The 18,181-nt window shown below is 45.1% G+C and overlaps 1 protein-coding gene across 1 annotated transcript in view; it reads left to right on the forward strand.

Annotated features, from left to right (window-relative positions):
* Positions 1 to 12,045, forward strand: part of LOC121626287 (mitogen-activated protein kinase kinase kinase 11) — a 44,487-nt gene extending 32,442 nt beyond the window's left edge. The window contains exons 7-10 of the mRNA XM_041964710.1: positions 105 to 276; positions 383 to 492; positions 678 to 1,298; positions 3,878 to 12,045. Coding sequence (XP_041820644.1) covers positions 105 to 276; positions 383 to 492; positions 678 to 1,298; positions 3,878 to 4,479 — 1,505 coding nt within the window. The 3' untranslated portion in view covers positions 4,480 to 12,045. The remainder of the gene's footprint in view (positions 1 to 104; positions 277 to 382; positions 493 to 677; positions 1,299 to 3,877) is intronic.
* Positions 12,046 to 18,181: the final 6,136 nt, after the last annotated feature.

The following is an 18,181-nucleotide window of genomic DNA, read 5'->3' on the forward strand; positions in this document are numbered from 1 at the left end:
TAAAAATGCTCACCTCATTAGAATACAGCTAGGCAGCATGCATACTGATGATGTGCGCGCTGGTTTTCATTTCACCGTTCCTTTTCTTTCTATTTCTCCTGCAGTCAGTCCCAGTGACAACAGTAGGGCGTTTGGTCTGAGCCCAGTCTGGCCCTTAGAGTCCCCTTCTCTTAAACAAGCCAATGGAGACCTGAGGTTGGGCCCCCACTGGAGGCCCCAGAGCCCGAAAAGTCCCAAAAGCCCTAAAGTCCTGCGCCTTAGTCCCCAGGAAAGCAGGTACTGCGGGACTCTCCTTTTTTTTTACATGTTCACATTTAAGGATTTGATTACCCTCAACTTAATTCACCGCCATACTTAAATGTTTTTGAATCTGTGCTTTCAGCTTGTCGATGAGGGCCAAGCTTCTGGAATCGGACAGCAATGAGAACGGAGAATCCAAGGATGACTTTGAGGAGTACAGACCCTCCACGCCAACTGCCCCTGCTCAGAACGGTATCCGACACCCTCCATCGCCACCAGCTGCCAGCCACACGTCTTCTATTAGTCACTGTTACAGTTTTCACCACCATGAGTGTGAATTCTGATAAGCTCTAAATGAGGAATGAACGCCTTATCTCTATTTCTTTTTCTGTCTTTTTAAAACTTAAAAAAAAAAAAAAATTTTTCTCTCTCTGCAGGCTCTTCAGTGAAGGACAGCCTGCAGCTTCCTCTACCTCAGCGAGACTCGTGCAGCGAGGAAGGGGGTTCCTCCCCGGCTGGCTCCCCCAGGCCTGAGAGGGGTTCCCTCGGTGGCCTCATTAAGAACACCCACCGGGCCCTGCTGGGGGGTGGCTCCCTCCTGGCTTCCATAGGACTAGGTCGCTGCCTGGATATTCCCCCAAGGGTGCCCCCTCGAACTAACTCCTCTTCCCTAGGGGACCGCACCCCACCTGAAATGGAGATTTCCTCCCCCAAGGCCCTCATTTCAGACCCCCCAGTAGTGGATGATCTGATCACTTTCTCCACCTCTGAGCTGCTCCCCAGACCGCTCTTGGATTTAGCTCTGCAGTCCCAAGAACTGAAGCCGCTTCCCCTGTCGCCGCCTCCGCCGAACCCCCGTGAGAGGAGCGGCCCCCGGACGCCGCAGGTGCTGCACAGTCCGCACAGCCCCAGGACCCCCCTGCAGCCCGGCAGGGCCAGCCCAGGGGAATGCACCCCGAGTTCCCATTCGACTAACGGGGAGCTGGGCTGTGAGGTCTGGGAGCACAGAGCTGACAGGAGGAGGAGGTCCAGCCAAGGCCTGCACGCCTCTCAGCTAGGTAAGTCTGACTCATTCCACCTATTGTACAAGTCAAAGGCAGTTAACTAGTCACTGGGAGGATCTGCACATTGTTAAAAGAAAGCCTGCTAATTGAGGGTATAGAGTTCTATCAAGTTGCATTATGGGAAGTGAAAGGAAGCTGAGCGTTTTGGCAGTGTGACTCATGCTGTGGGGTTAAATCTGGAAGTCTTGGCCTCTGCTGCTTTCATTCTGACCATTCTTTTTTATTATTTGTCTTTTGCAAGCCTCCCAACTTTATGAAAGTGCAATACTTATATGTGTCCCTTTTTAGATTATCGTCTCCTCTCCAGATCGGATCCATGATTTGGTTTTTAATTTATCTGCGTGATTCATCTGCATTTCCTCAAGAGCACCAAGCATGTTTTGCTTTTTATGGAGGCCCCACGCTGAAATTGGATCCAACTTTTACCTTGAATAATGTACCTCCTCAGCATGACAATGTTCCCTCACAGTACTTTCAGAATTATTATTGCGCCTTTTTTTAGCAAGATCTTTCTGGCACAAGGGAGGCTTCAGTGCTGCACAAGCTTTTTCATTTACATCAAAGCTTGTCTTCAGCTATTTGCATATCTCAGGTAACAGCTGGCCCTCCATACTTCACTGCTAATGCTTGCTAAGTAAAGCTAGCATCCAATCCTCTGTTGTTTTCCCTTGTTCAAGTCAGAGTTCTCTTTCATTGCAAAGTTGGAGATGAATGCAGAACACCCGGCGGCACAGCTGAGGTCACGCAGACAGAAAGTGCCGGATTCAAAATTGCTAATAATCTATTTCTTGACTCCTCCGCCACCACAGTGTCTTTCTGGCCACCTCCTCACTAAGCGTTTGGCTGGAGCTCAAACATGCATCCTGGTTTATTTACCCTCCAGTTTGATCAGATTTTCTTATGGAGGCATGCCAAATGTATGCCTATGTGCTATGTCGAGGGGATGCACACATGAGACGTGATAAGAGATGTTCAAGAGGGATTAGCATTCATTTCCTCCTCAAAAAAACATGTGAATGTATTCAGTTCTTGTATTCATACTTCTAATTTGAGGTGTCATGCTAACAGACATTATCTGCCTATCAGCAACATTTTAATTTACAGTACATTCACATGTTTTTCCCAAAGACTAATAAGCATTTCTTAGTAGCACAGTTTAGAGCTGCATTGACGGAGGCGTGGGTATTGGTTGTTTTAAGAGTGAGTGGGCTTTACGAGGGCTTTAAGAGTGCCCTATGGTAACATTTCACACTCTATATCTGGTCCGCTTGACTCACAAAGCCTTGGATTCTCCACAGCGAGGCTCTTACAGCTCTGCCCCTGGGTACCGAGCAGACATGCCTCGCCTGTTCCGCTGCTAACAACCGTAATCTCCCAAACCGCATGCGCTCATTACATCGGGCACGCAGAGGCAAAAAGCCACACATAATTAAACTGCGAGTGTTTTAGCTAAACATCTTATTATGTTTATTGACTGTAATGACTCAGGCTCAGATGCATAGACAGACTGCCACAAGGTTGCCGGCGGTGAGTGTGTGCTTGAAAGAGGGAGATGAATGCGGAGGATTCCTTCGCTGGCGTTTTTCGGCTGCTCTCGTGTGACTCCTGATTGCTCTTTCTTGTCAGCTGAATGGCTTAGCAGCCTCAGAGAGTTGCTGTTGATGTAAATAATGCCATTTGGCAGACACATCACATTTGGAAGTAGCAAATGTTCATTCAAGATGATTTATTCCGAGTTTAATGTTCTTGTCAGTGCTAATTTACACTTGCTGTTCGCTGCTGTTCCGGCTCTGTCAACTAGCACCATAGCGCTATGTTATACTTAATTTAGACTAATTGCGTCAACGTTCTGGCCTTGCGATTGTTTCATTTCTTGCTGCAGCAATAATGTACCACTTTCATGTTTCTGTTCGGATCGCTTTCATCACGCAGGTTCATGTGTTCTGCAAAATATTAGAAAGCAAGTGCGTTTCAGACTGGAGAGGAGTGCATGAAAGAACACAGGAGCAACACTACAGCTGTTTGAGAGTCATTTGCAGGTTAACAATTAAAGTCTCCTCAGGCAAGAATGTGGAGGGCAGGATGATGAAGCGGTTTAATATGTTGAATATTCAGCCTTTCTCTGATGCCGTGTCTTTGTTTAAAGGGGAATGCCACTGATTTTACACATAAAGGTCAGTTTATTCGTCACAGGAGGACCATTCAGCCTGTGAAAACAGTGGTATAACGTCTCCTGTGGCTCTGGAAGTCATGTATTGATGTTGTGAGGGTTATTGTCACATCAGATGTCTGACAGAAAACCTGTGTTATAAACAGTGGGCTTGGAAAGATGGGGGAATTCAACAGGCAGGCATGGTCTAATGAAAGGTGCTACTGAGTTGCACCATGGGAAATGTAGGACCCAGCATTTTTAAAGCTTGACTGATACTAGAGAGTGAAAGTCAGTTTATCTCAGCCTCTGCTGCTTTGATTTTGACCACTCTATTTGAAGTGTCTCCGGCAGCCTTACAGAAGTGGAATATTTAAATGGCAGCAGTGGCCCTTTAATGTTTTTTTCTCTCTGTTCTTTCCAGTTTTGGACCTGCCCTTGTGCCAAGACACACAGGACTCTGATGACAAGCCTTCAGTGCCCTGCTTTCTCCACCCCAACCCCGCCCTCTGGAGCCCCAAAACCCGTCGCCTGGAGGTCAGCGTCATCCCCCGTCCCCGCCCGTCCCCCATCCGGCCCCGTATCGACCCCTGGAGCTTCATCTCGGCCGGTGGTGGAAACTCAGGTGGTGGCCGCAGCCCAAACCGCTCGGACAGCAACCTACTGGGCTACCAGCCCTCCCCGACCAACCCTTTCCACAACTGTGACCCCTTCCCCTCGCCTGACTGTGACCCATTCACCCTCAAGGCTGACCCCTCGGTCGGCTCGGACGCGGCTTCACCCTTTGACCCCTTCTCGGCTCCCTTTCCCACCTCCCGTTCTGCCCCGTGCTCCACTAACGGCTCGCCCACGCTGCCCTCATTCCGCATAGCGCCCCTCAACCCGGCCGACTCGCCCCTTATCGACCTGGGCTGGACGGCCTGCAGCAAGCCCGTGGATGGCACCAAAGAGAGAGCCCACCCCCGCCGGACACTCGGGCTGAAGCCCTTCAAGTCCCCGACGCAACTCAGAGATGACAGGTTCTGAAGGCTGTGGATTTTATCCCAGGAACACAGTCCAGGACTCTTTCCACTACTACGTCCCACATCTTAATGAGGATTTGGAATCTCTTCAAGAAACGCACACCCATCATTCAACCCACTGAGGGAGGGGTCCCCCATGAGAGTCTTAATCATTGCAGGTCCTATTTATACGCCAGCCTGCTGCTTTGGAGAGCAGAAAGCCAGTGAACAGTGGTACATTGGATTGTGGGATAGCTGCCTTTGGACCAATAGCTGGTGCCCATTTCATTCTCCCTCTTTATCTCTGTTTCTCTATCCCTTTGAAGGAGCAGAACACAGATCACTAGTCCCATCTTCAGATTCTATCAGACTGCTCATATCACCCGCTTTCATCTCCCCCCCTACCTTTGAAGCATTGTGACAATGCAGAGGTGGATAAGGCGACTTGCACAGCTTCATCTGCCTCTACCTCTCTGCAGACTGAAAGCATTCAGGACAATGGAAAATTGGAGTGCCTTATTTCGTGAAGTGTTTTTAATATATATATATCTTTTCAAGGTTCCTTGAATGGTTAATCTGGTGCGCAGGGAAGATGCTATGAATTTGGCTTAAATTTGAAAATCAGCTTAGCGTTTCTGTGGAAGAAAATGTTGTCTGCGTGCGCGTGTGCATGTGTGTCTAGACTCATTGTTCAAGGAAAGCTTACTGTTTTTGTTTTTTTTAAACAGCGTCTGCCTGTTGCATTATGGGAGAAAGCACTCAGAGTGGATGTTCCAGGCCACTCATGAAATCCGAGACAAAAACCGTGACCCAGGCATTCCACTTGGACGCAGATAACATTCCAGTCACATTCCCGGGGAAATGCCAGGGACTGGACGGATTCATTCGGCTGGCGGGCGACACAGCACAGGAAACAAGACCTGGGAGCCCTCTGCATTCCCTGCACATGCCAAAGAGCGCCACTGTGAGAGTGTAGGGGCTGGGACAAAGAGTGTTTGCAAATAAATTGTTTTTACCTCCACCGAGTGCCAGACGGGTGGGGTTCGCCACACTGGACAGCACAGAGAAAGATGAGACAATCACAGACAGTATTTAAACATGACTTCCTTATACTTTTCTGTGGTTTTCCTTTTTAATATAATCCAGACTGTCTTATCGCCACCCGTCTGATGCACTAGGAAGGTTCAGCCAAACACTTTAAAGTATTTGCAAATACCACAATAAGTCAGAATGGAAGCTTCATTGAATACTTAATTTGTACAGTCCACTAGAGTAGTACAAGCCTCGCAAAGCCAGCCCACAATTTCACAGTGTCTTGGACCACATGATTAACATTTCTCTCCTTGACCTGATTGGACGAACGCACCACCCTCTGCCGTCATTAGTCCCTTCTTCCAGTTGTTGAACTAGGAGAACCATTGTGCTTGCTCTGGAAATGTTTGTTTCTCCTTAAAATGGTCCACCCAGATTGGTTTGGAAAAATATGAGCCAGTGACCGGCCGTGACAGTCAAAATTTATATTAATTTTACCCATGTAACACCTCATTTTAAAGGAATAATTTGACATTTTTGGTGTAGAGAGAGATTAAAAAAAAAGAGATTAATACCACTCTTATATCAGTCTGGTCAGTATGTAGGTGGAGCCAGCAGCCGGTTACGTAGTGACTTTGTGGAGTCTTGTTATCACCATAAGGTAGCCAGAGGAGCTGACAGGAAATCAATGCTCCCAACCAAGAAATAGCCTGTCGTAAGCTAAGCTAACCGTCTAAGAGTTGGTGAAGGGTATCGTGCATCAAAATATTTGCTGATCTTGGTCAAACCTCATCATATGTATTTCAGACTTGTGCTGTAGAGATCTTGTGAGGTGTCAGCTGGCTTTGCGAGACCAGAGTGGCAGGGCTCCCGAACTCTTGTTCAGTTTGTTAAAAATCCATCCTAAGCCATTTTAACACTGCTAAAACAGATCTGGTAGGATCCTGCGGAGAAAACCGTGATGCCACGTTTAGATGCGCCAGAGAAGTTCGGCACCGATCCGTAAAACTATAAAATAAGCAAACGTGACGGTTGCAGCCGTTTTGCAAAAAGCATCCAGAGAAACGCAGGACTTGAGGCGTGTTGAGGGAAAGTGGCCGCAGCAACAGATACTTCATCGTGAAATAATCCTGGAGTTTTTTTTTTCATGAAATGACCGCCAGCTGGTTCTCAAGCATGTAGTCTATTAACATAATTGGCGTAGGTCAAGCATGTGAGCAACTGAAAGAGACCCACTTAGGCATGGCACAAACTTGTGCTGTCACCCATGTCTTTGCCGGAGCATTACGAGGCACAAATACTGATTGGGTTCATCACTGACACCGTGTCATTGGAAGACAATAATGGCTTTGTTCTGATGAAGAGTAAAAACCTTGTCTCCAAAGGGGAGAGCTTTGTGATTAGCCTAATAATCCCGCTGATGAACAGAGGAGGCTGATAGTGATAATTAGCCTCTTGATAAGAGCAGGGAGCATTAACAAAGCGTTCAGATATTTGGTTAATTAATTTGCCCAGACATTCCGAAAATGCCCCGCGTCCTCCTCGCAAGGTGTCGAGTCGCTGCCTCCATCGGCTTACGTCTGGATTTGAGACGTGCTGAAGTTTCAAAGGCAGGTTGAGCTGTCTTTCCTCAATCTTTTCTCTGTCGCCACCGGCCGCTCTGCTGCTGACCAGATGAAATCTTCACCGCGGAGGCTCACCTTCCTCCACGTCCTTCCCCCCTCAGGTGATGTGGGAGATTTTCATTCTTTCTCTCCTCTTCTTCTTGCTCCTGCTCCTTCGTTTCCGTCTTCTCTGGAAAGTTTTCTCGCGGGCTGTTTTGTCCTGACGCTGCAGAGCATTCAGTTCAATATCACATACTGTTAATTTCTCAGAGAGAATAGTAAGATAATAGAAAGTGCATAAGCCAACATCAAGAATCAGACAGTATTGCCCAGACAGATGTTTTCTGTTGACCTGAGCTCACCTGCCACGACTTGGACATGAGCAACGTGGATTTTCCCTCATGTTGTGCGAACGTGCGAGGTTTAGCAGAGGATTTGTCTCTGTCGGCAGCGTTCCCTACCTTCCTCTGCTCTCTTGTCCTCTTCAACTACGTTTCACAGGCGTGACAGATGATGAGTTATTGCCTCGTCTCTTCGTGTCGCCGCGCTAAGCCACCGCGGCTCTCCTCTGATAGTCATTAGGCCCGGATAGCTGTTATTGTCAACAGAGCTGCGCGTGGAGCAGAGATAGATGAAGGAGATGGAGATGATTGAAACGTCTGGCAGATTATTTCTGTCACAAATTCTCTGTGTGTGTCAAGTATCCACTTTAAGCTGCCACTCATGTCTTGTCTGTTTGTTCGCTCCGTGCTCGACTTTAATTTTCCCTCAGACACGATGTTGAAAAGCTTTACCTGCCGTTCTCCATCAAGCTTGGGCGTGTTTAGTGATTTCATGAGATATTACTTGCAATAACGGGAGTAGCTGTACTCTTCAGTTTAGATTCAATTATCGCCTGTAGTCAGAGTGGCATTAATTTCCTCCTGGATGTGGTTCCTTTGGGACATCCTCCTGCTGCAAAATGACTGTACATCGAAATATGTTGGTATGCTTACTTTTTTTTTTTACATAAAGAAAAAACTACCTTAAGGCGGAACCTGAGTCTGACAGAACTGAGGGAATAAATGGGACGCATTTTAAGAAGTCTTCTGTGGACATGCACGTCCGATTTTTGGTTTGGGCTGTCAGATTTAGGAACCGTAGCTGCCACTCGTCTCCAGGAGCTGACAGCAAGCACTCCAATAAGAAAGTCCTGATGAGTTGTTTGTGATGCTCTGCTCTTCCAGGCATCGGCCCGTCCGTCATTGCAAATCAGTGTCCCGAGTACAAGCTGACAGGGAGGACGGCAGTGAATTCTCTGCAGGGGAGACCTGATATCTGGCCACCGGTTATGCGCGCCCACCCCCACAGTGGCAGGGAGCAGACGTGATTTGATGATCTGAGTTCAGAGTTCAAGCTCAGACCGTTGCCCCTCATCAGTGAATGGCAAATGGTCAATACAATTCATGAATACAAGCTAATGAGACCGCACAATAGAGGAGCCCAGACCCTCATCACGCCAAGAGGCTATTGTGAGTGGTGGCTGTGTTTTAGAATATCAGAGGGGAAAAATCAGAGCCATTATCCAGATGGAAAGAAAAAAAAACATGTTTCAAGCTAGTTATTTCCTGGCTTTGTGAAGCGTAACAGTTGAATATGTTACCTAATGCAACCATCCATTGGGGTTACACTTACTCTTAAAGCTTAATTTGTCATTGTTAATAGTGGATATGCTCACATGCATACTCATTATCTGACCTGCCCTGATTAAGCCATTGATTCAGCTGTAGCAGTTGTCATGTAAATACCCAGCAGGTTTCGGGGTGCACCAGCAGCTCGCCTGGCAAGGCGTGCACCCCTGTGTGCATCCCTACAGCAGCGGCCCGGGCCCCGCTCCAACCCGAATTTCACTGCAAACACCTCAGCTGCTTTCAGATAATTCTGATCCGTTCCTTCTCTAAGTCGAGATGCCTCCATGTGTAGTGTGGAGCCCCAAAACTGACAAAAAGTAGTAAAAGGTTACCAGAAGACTGTGTTGCTAGCTAGCTTACCTGAAAACACTAGCTAAACACGTGGAACAGCAGCCGGTTAGCCACAGCTAAGCTAACTTTTGTCATAAAGCCAAACCAGCCTGAGCTGTATAAGCTTTCTATTTCTATACCCCAAATTCTATTTACTTATATTTGACATGTCTGATGACCTTTTACTACATTATGTCCAAACTTCCTTTGCAAAATCAGCACATGATAAGTAAGATGTATGAAAGTATAGGCTGTAGACTTGTAGATTTATTTTATTGATGAAATCTTACCTTGGCGGGTCAGTGAAGAGTAAATTCTGAAACGACACAATAGATGGCCTGGCATTTCAGTGGCTTTCACCCCATTTACCTTTGCTGCCCTCGCTTGCTCGTGTTCAATTAAGTGGAGGTTACAAATGTACCTGGTTATCAGCCTCGTTTCAGCTGTCTCACAGCCAGCCGTCAGAGCCAGAGACGCATTATTGCTCTTTCTGGCTCCTATTAGACTGAAACACCTGCCCAGGCCTTTGTTTGGCATTAACGGGCCGGGACCAAATGATCAAATATGACCTTTCATTGACTGTACAGGAATTGCACATCCCAGTAGGGATGTGGACAAAAGCCACGTCTGCAAGAGGCGCCGCCAGGTGCGTAAACTAATGCTCAGCCTCCCAAAGTGTGAGCATTATTCCTAATTCTTTTCAGTCTGCGCATCCAAGGTCACCATCTGCCGTCCTGTTTTTCTGCAACAACGAAAACGCAGTGAATGGCAGCCACGAAAGGAAGACCAATTCATTTCCAGGACGGCGGCGACGGCTCTTGGAGAAGGCTGGCGCTCTGTTTAGAATCACAGATACAATCCATGGTTAGAAAATAAACATGGATTTAATCTGTGAGGTCATTAAGTCTAGCACTTATCCTCCCTCGTCTGGACAGCACACAACAGCCTCGTAGTCGTGATTATTGTTCCGCCTAGCTATTGACACTCAATTACTCAATCTTCCTGGGATGGAAGCCGTTCAATCTTTAAATTTATTTCTCGAATGAGTCTGCTGCAAACCGATTGGTTGAGTAAACAGCCCTTGAGTCTAAAATATAAAGACTGCGAAATGAATCACTGTTGTTTCTGCAGTACTGCGTGCAGCTAAAAGGAATGGAGTGGCTGATATTTTTGTCATGCTGCGTGTCAGGGTGCAGGTGGTTTCATGTATAAAGCCCAGGTCAGACCAGAGAGCACAACCCGTGTCATGTCCTTCATGCTCGGTGAGAAGCTCAGTGCTGCACCAGTGGAGGTGTTTTAGCATTTTCCACCCATCTCACATTATTTTCCCACCTTAATTTCCACTTCATGTCTTAGAAATGCGATTTCATTGGAAAATCACTTAGTTTGGATCAAATAGGCCACTGCCTTGCCAGCTAGCCTCTAAAGCTAGCTTTATGCATTCTCTGGATCTCGGTTCTCTCAAAGGTCGGCTAAGCTGAAATTGGTCAAATTTGCGTGTCAAAGTTCACCGAAGTTCAAATATGGAAGACTGTGCATGAATTTAGTTCAAGTCATTTCTCCGATTCCAATGAAATGAATTGATTTCCTCTAAAATTTCAGTGTGGTGGAACACGGACATTTTACTCTCATGTTAACACTTTTAATGAGAAGAGAACTGGATTGGACAACAAACGTCTCATGTTGTAACAAATTTTCTGAAGGCAAAACTATTTAAAATGTCCAGTCTCCATCTGATAAACATCCAGAGAATGTAGCATGGTGGTCCCGGACCACGACCGAGATTACTGCTGTCACTTAACCTTATTAACGTCCTCTAAGGCACAGGTATAATTCAGGGTAAAAGATTTGACTTGGGCTTGAGGGTATTTAGCAGTATGTGGTCTCTTTCAGGTGCTCATGCTTGGGCTTAAATAAGTGAACTCTAAATGATCCACAGAGGCAATTTGAAACGGTTTGGATGGTACAAATCCCCATGACTCACTGGTCAAATCTCTTCCACTCGCAGCATCACAGTACTGTAAAAGGCTTTTCCTTCTGACAGCTTCCTACCAGCCGGCGGAGGATATTTCCAAAATTTCTATAAAGGGGGAAAAAGTGGATATTTATAAATGGCCATCTTTTTACACACTGGATCAAAACTATTTCTCTTTCGAGATGGCCATGGACGCAGTCTACATTAGGATGATGGATTGATTGCTTCATATGAACAAAACATTCTATAGGTTTTCACTGGAGTATTTAAGATGTATGTATGGGTGCTTCACATGAGGCAGATTAACTTTACATTCCAGTTCTCCAATTTGACCAAATCTGTATTATAAAGATTCCTCTACAAGCCCCAGTATTTGTGTGTAGCAGAAATTTCAACAGAATTGCCTGGTAGAGCTTGAAATCCGGTTCTTCGTGTACTCTGCACCAAAATCCCAAACCGAAGTCGCAGTTTAATGTCCCCTTGGGGCACCCATACTGAATTTTTATGTGCATCAAACTGCTAGATAGAGATGAGGATTTTGTCACTACCTCAAAGTAGCGGACAAGGTTGACCTCTCTGTCTTTGTATCTATTTGCTTTTATTGTAATTGTTCCAGATTCATTTCCGTGTCTATTTTGTGTTTTATTACAACCTAGGCGATGTGATAACGCAATTGTTGCATTGCCCTGGCAGCCATTTTTACATCTCTCTCAGAACTGCCTCAGCTCGCGCGAGCTCGAGGTTTTTGTGGTCGTCGGGCTTTGAAAATTCATTATTGTTGCATTTTTGTGAAATCTCGCACTGGGCTGGGCCTAATCAACTGTTTTTATTGATGTGTGTCAAGAGGACTATTTCTGTATACAGTATGTGAAAATGTTTTTATTTCTCTTGACTATTATAATGGGTTTTAACCTGTGGAAAAAAAAACAAAGGAAAAAGCTCAAAAAGAGATGAGACCAAATAAAATGTAACACTCCTGAGTTGTTTGTGACCTCATTCTTATCATGGCGGAGCGGAATTTAGTGCCACGACAAGAAAGCTTTCATGATCAGTCAATTTTGTTTCTTCAACCATACAACTTAAAGGGCCAGTGCGTAGGATTTAGTGGCATCTAGTGGTGAGGCGTGGGATTACACCAAACTGATACTCCTCACCTCAGCCTTTCCAAGTGTATTGGAGGACCTGTGGTGGCTGTGAAAAATGTGAAAGGCCCATGTGCCAAATGTCGGGCTCCATAGAGGACGACCTGCTCCCTCCACAGTCCTAAAGATGAATAAAAACATAGTTCTGAATATTCCATTCTACCATATTCTACCAATAGAGTTTAATAACTGGTCCTTTTAGATGAAATTGTTGACTTTTTACAAGTTGATTGGATGTATTGGTGTAATTATATTTATACTGCCATGTTAGATGCCAATTAGCAGTGCATGAAACCTTTCAGTGTCCTATTTGTAGGCAGCTATTGAAGGCCGGATTTGACAGGCGTGTAATTATCTCCCTTGTTTTGTTTTCTTAGCCAAGTAATGATATTATGATGTCAACATAACACTAATTATTATTCTGAGATCTCCGGGAAAGTTCTGATATTATGTTGTTTGGTATGACAAAATTATTTGGGGATTTTAAGCGTCTTAGGTTTGCACCACAGACTCTCTCTTATTTTGACAAGAGCACAAAAAAAGAGGAAATAATCTAACCATTAGGTCTGTTTAGTTGCTGTTCCAGAGCCTTTGATCACATTACATGATCTTTGTTTGTCCACTAACTATCTAACAACAAAATTAATACGGAAACATTTGTCTTCTTGGTCATATTTTCTCATTACTGTGTGTCTTTTTGATTAGTAAGACATGTTTTCTCCTGATTCTTTTTGTTTACATCCAGAGATTTCCTTCTTTTTATAATGAGTTTTCAAGGTCTTGATCAAAATTATTACAATTCATCCCCTCTGGTACATGAATGCATGTACCAAATTACTTTGCAGTGCATCCAGCTGTTGTTCAGACATTTCACTCACGGAAAAAAGTCAATCTGCGAGTGATGCTTGAGGAAAAAGTCAGTGGGCTGATGAAGATGTGACCATTTGCCTCCAGTTTTAACATCAAACTGACCACAATGTCAATCCTGCCACAGAGGCAAAAGAAATGTGCTGTTATTGCCATATGAAGACACATTTTCACACAATTAAGAGTCTTTCAAATGGAGTGAAGGCGCGGTGGAAGTAATGGCTCTGTCAGTATGTGTGTGCATCCTCTATTTCTGTACCTGCAGGTGAAGATGTTTTGGCAGTGAGACCCAGTGCTACATGACAGGTGATGACAGGGTGAGGACAGCACCTGCCGTGTTTGTTTTTTTTTTCCTAAACAACACAAATTTTGGCCACCCGTGCAAACCCGTGAACTCACTCAGCTCTGTTTTTTTCTCTCCGTTGTGTTAGTTAGTTTGTCTGTTCAGGCAATTGTGTCTTGCAGTGTGTGACTTGCCATGAGTGAAGACAAGATGTAATGAAGCAGAGCAGATAATGAGGGCCTCGCCAAATAGACCCAAATAAAAACCTTTAGACATCCAACTAATCAGATTTTTTCCTTGAATGGAAGTTTTTAGGTTAATAATGACGAGAGCGAAGCCTAATATCAGTGTCACTCTCTGGAGCATTGAATAACAGCACTCTGAAGCACACCAGGGACTCCTTATAGATGTAGGTGTATTTTTATGCAGCTAGACTGCAAATAAATCTGATACGATATTCCTCTTTTGTCAGAAAGCTGTACACCGGGATGTCAGACACTGAAAAGGGCTGCAGCCAAGCCAGCGCAGCAGCGAGCTAAATTCCAACGTGAGATTTCTCCAGAGAGAGGTCATCATCTCTAACACGAATCTGTTTGAAGAATGAGAGGAACAACGTGGGCCGGTGGACATGCTGAGACACGCCGCCGCTCTTCACTACGGCTCTCTCCCTTCTCATCAAGGCTGTCAGTCAACTGGATAACACAGAGAATGGGGAATCAGCAGCGGCGGTGAGGACGTGATGGAGGAACTCTCTGCAGCGGCTGACCCTCCTCTACCCTGGCACAAGTCTCCAAGGCTCTTGTTGCCATGGACACTGTGAATGAAAGTCTGTAAGCACAGTGGTGTGGCTCTGCAGTGCCTTCACACTGGGCACTCAGCACTTAGTGTGTCTTTTTGGCTAGTTAAATATATTACTCCTATGATTTATTTTGCATATTTCTTGTTAATAGAATAAACAGAATAGAGTATTTTATGTATTTAATTCAAAATACTGAGTAATAATATTGGGTACATAACACTTGCTGTATGTACCCCTTAATGAATGTACCCACATTGAAAAGAAAATGCTGTAATCTATATAAAATATTAAAATGAAATACATGCAGAAGACAAAACGATGGAAAAAAAATACCTCTGATGTCAAAAATGCATTTGTTTTCCACAAGTGTGATTTAAAGCTGCATTCATTCTGTTTTTTGCCTCTTGGGGGCAGCAGAGCTAGCACTAAACACAACGCTGACATAAACTTTATAAAGCTGTTGGCAAACAGTTGCTGGAAATCCAGCACACACTTTCCTTTTAGCTCCATTTTGGTCTCTGCTCGCTCCTGGGAGACATATCTGGCTCTTTAGCAGCTAAATGCTCACCTGTGTCCAGTAGCTAGTTGCTAACTTTGCAGGCATTTGCATCTAAAACGATGAATGACTTAAAAGGCTTTGTAGAACTGAAGGAAACTGCAGCGTTGACCAATAATTCTCTTTGGATCCACCACTACAAACTACACCTTTAATATTACACAGTAATTTTTCCATATATATTTTTATAGTTAAACATTTATTTTTAGATGCACTAATCAATATTTTCATGTAAATAATGGATCAAACGACTATACGCTCACTGTACACTACCTGCCCAGCACCAAACAGCAGACAGGAACACAATGGAGCTGGAAATTTTTCTCAAACAAACAATAGTTTGTTAACTTGTTTGCAGGATCAACTTTACCACAACTATTTGGCAAAAATAAATAAATTAAAATAATGAATGCAGTTTTAATTGCCAGATTTTTAGGCATCAAAATTGTTCTGATTTTTCTTCATCAGTGCATCAAGCTTTCATTGTGATAGAACAAAATAAAATAGCTCAATTACTCCAACAAGATAATGTTAATCATGCTGCTGACCTTTTGTTGAACATGTTTCTATTTAAACCCCAGACCCCTTCGCCACTGTCGCCAACTCCTTATCCCATCCCCCATGTCCAGGATCAACTCGTTAACGATTTTTCTTCAGCTCATCAGATCACGTTCAGCATCGTGTACACAGCCGAGCGTCAGATGTTCGAATTTTCAGCTCAGTTCGGTGATCAAATCTGGCTCCCGCTAGTCAGGGTCTTCTGTTACCCAAAAGAGAAGGTCTTATCAACGTTAATGAAGTGTGAGGATGGAGTTCTCCGTGTCTCCCCGCATTTCCCTCTGCTCAGCTGCCTTTGAAGTGAGACAATTTGTCTGGCGGAGAAGCAAAATACAATAAAAAGGAGCGAACCCCGATGTTTCCTCGGGATGTTATTCAACTCGATCCTGAAGCCATGAAGAAGAGTGTTTCAGATGTTCATTATTCCATGAGGTTGCGCTGATGATAATTGTTTTGGGCACTTATATATGCCTGAATCAGGGAATTGTCAGTTCTTTAGCTATTCATTCTCTATAGACACAACACAAACAATAGAAGAAAGGATGAATTTAGCTTAGGCGTGAGCTAAATCACTCCACCCACCCATGGTGAGGAAGAACACATTTATCATCACTGTCAGTCAGAATGTCATCAGAATCAAATCTTCATCCCTGCATCCGTGTAGAGAAGAGTTGCCGAATCTCAAAACTACACAAGCAGCTATAAAACCTTGAGAACAAATGGAGGAAATCCAGCAGCAGCGCTGTGACGTTTAGGACAGCTCACCGCGAGAGCACAACTAGCCAATCTCAGTGTGACAAATCTGCAGCCGCAGTCAGAAAGTCATCGAGCAAAAGTTGTCCTGGGTTTTTCACGGCGGACAGACGAGTCAAACGTGGAACTTTCGGCAAGAAAAATATCAGTGTGACTTTTGGGAGAAAAAGCAGCGCGTGTAAACATCCTAAACTCATCGGAGCTGTGAAATGTGAGGTGGTGGGGGAGCAAAGTTTTGCTTTGCTGCCTGAGGGACTAGACAACCCGTAACGACTGAGCGATCAATGAGGTCCAAGTTGGAAATTCTGCAGAAAAGTATCAGGACAGTTGTGAGCTGGATTATACAGTACATTCATGCACAGGCATGCATTATTATATATGTAGTGTATAGAGTTGGGAGAGAGATGAGCATTTGTATTCTGTGAATGTCTAAGTCTGAGAGCCGACTTTAGGCGTGCTAAAGTGATGAAGCACATGGATGCCGCCAGAAAGCTCCATTCATCTTCATGAGAGCGGCGCTCAGTCGAGGGTGAATAAGAGGAGCCTGGTTATTTTTCTGTGTTGGGGTTCAGATATTTAAACCTCATAATGTGCCCTTCCAATCTGAAACACACACAACCACGTGTCTGATCTCAACAACCTTAGCAAAACTCAGCAGGTATGACACTACGCTACATACACGCAGAAAGAGGCTGGAGGTTTTTGCGTGTTAAGTGCTTAATTTACAAACCCGCCTGTGCAGCCAAGGCAACCACCACGGGGCCCCGGACGTCCAAGGACCCCGAAAGCCAGATGTGTCAGCTGCAAATTCGTTTGAGGCGATGCAGAACGAAAGAACAACATCAAATGAAATGATGGGCATTTTCTTTGAGAGTGGCCCTGTGGCATTGCACTCCATAACGCTGTCAAACTCATGATGGACTGTCAGAACATTAATACAACTTTGTATGCAGAAGTTCTCCCCAGCATCTGGAAAAACACCTTGATGTGCTCCCCTTTAAATCAGCCGTAGCCTGCTTTGTTGCCAGTTCATCATCCCCATTCTTTAACTGTCGCTGCAACGACTAACCTTTATTGTACTAATACAAGCAAATTGAAACCAACCAATTACAAGCTGTGATTGTTCTTTCCTGTCAGCTGGTATCGGCCATGTTTTCACCTACCTGCATGTTTTCGTGCATTGTGGGAATATCCGGGATAATCTGGGAAGACGACGACAGCGGGAACAGCTGCTGCTTCTTCGTCTTCTTTGTCTTCTTTGGGTAGTCATGTTCACTACGTCAGAAATGACTCTGCAAAGGTGTCTCCATCTCCCATCTAGCGCATTAACACTTCTTCAAAAAGGCAAAGCCACCTCAAACGAGCGTAACAACTTTTTTTCGCAAAACTGAGGACGTTTTTTTGAGTTTAACTGCTTCCATGAAGCTTTTCAGACGCAATTTTTCAAAATCACCCCTATGGAAACACGGCTCGTGACAGGGATGGTGCAGACAGATTCTGAGGAGCACTTATCAAAACAGGCGGAGTACATGGATGGAGACCTTTTGTGGAGCTGATAATGATGCTGGCTAACCTCCCTAGCAACAGACACGCTGTAGATACGCATAGATAGGGTCCATTTTTTCCTAGGATGGTGAAGTCAAGTCATGACTAGTTAGGGTAAAGTAGCACAAATCAGCATTCGGAGGTGTACAATGCGGCTCCGCAGGGTGTTGTGTCGGGGGGATGGGGGGGCGGATTCAGGGACAGAGGCTGGCAGACAGCTGCTGAGAGCCGGGGAGCTCTGGAGGAGGAATAAACCCCCAGAGTCACACCGGATTCTGCTCCGTTTATCGGCACCAGGAGAACTCAGAGTTTATTGTCAAACTTTTTGGATTAAAAAGTGGAGCTATCTTCACTTCAACCTGTCTGCAGCGGCGTGCCGTGGAGGTGCCGACCTGTGACGCTACTGTAATTAGTCCTTCTTCGTCGGCTGCTTGCTGGAGGGGAAATGTACCTCATGAACGCACGGAGAGGAGAGGAGAAAAAGAAAAGAGACTGGAAGGAAATGAGTGAAAGAAGCGGAGACTGGTGTGTGCTGAGTTCAGTCAGAGGCTGAACTGAAAACAAACGCACACACACGCACACACACACACACACACACACACACACACACACC

The sequence above is a fragment of the Chelmon rostratus genome, chromosome 23 (genome assembly GCF_017976325.1).
Source record: "Chelmon rostratus isolate fCheRos1 chromosome 23, fCheRos1.pri, whole genome shotgun sequence".
Classification (NCBI taxonomy): domain Eukaryota; kingdom Metazoa; phylum Chordata; class Actinopteri; order Chaetodontiformes; family Chaetodontidae; genus Chelmon; species Chelmon rostratus.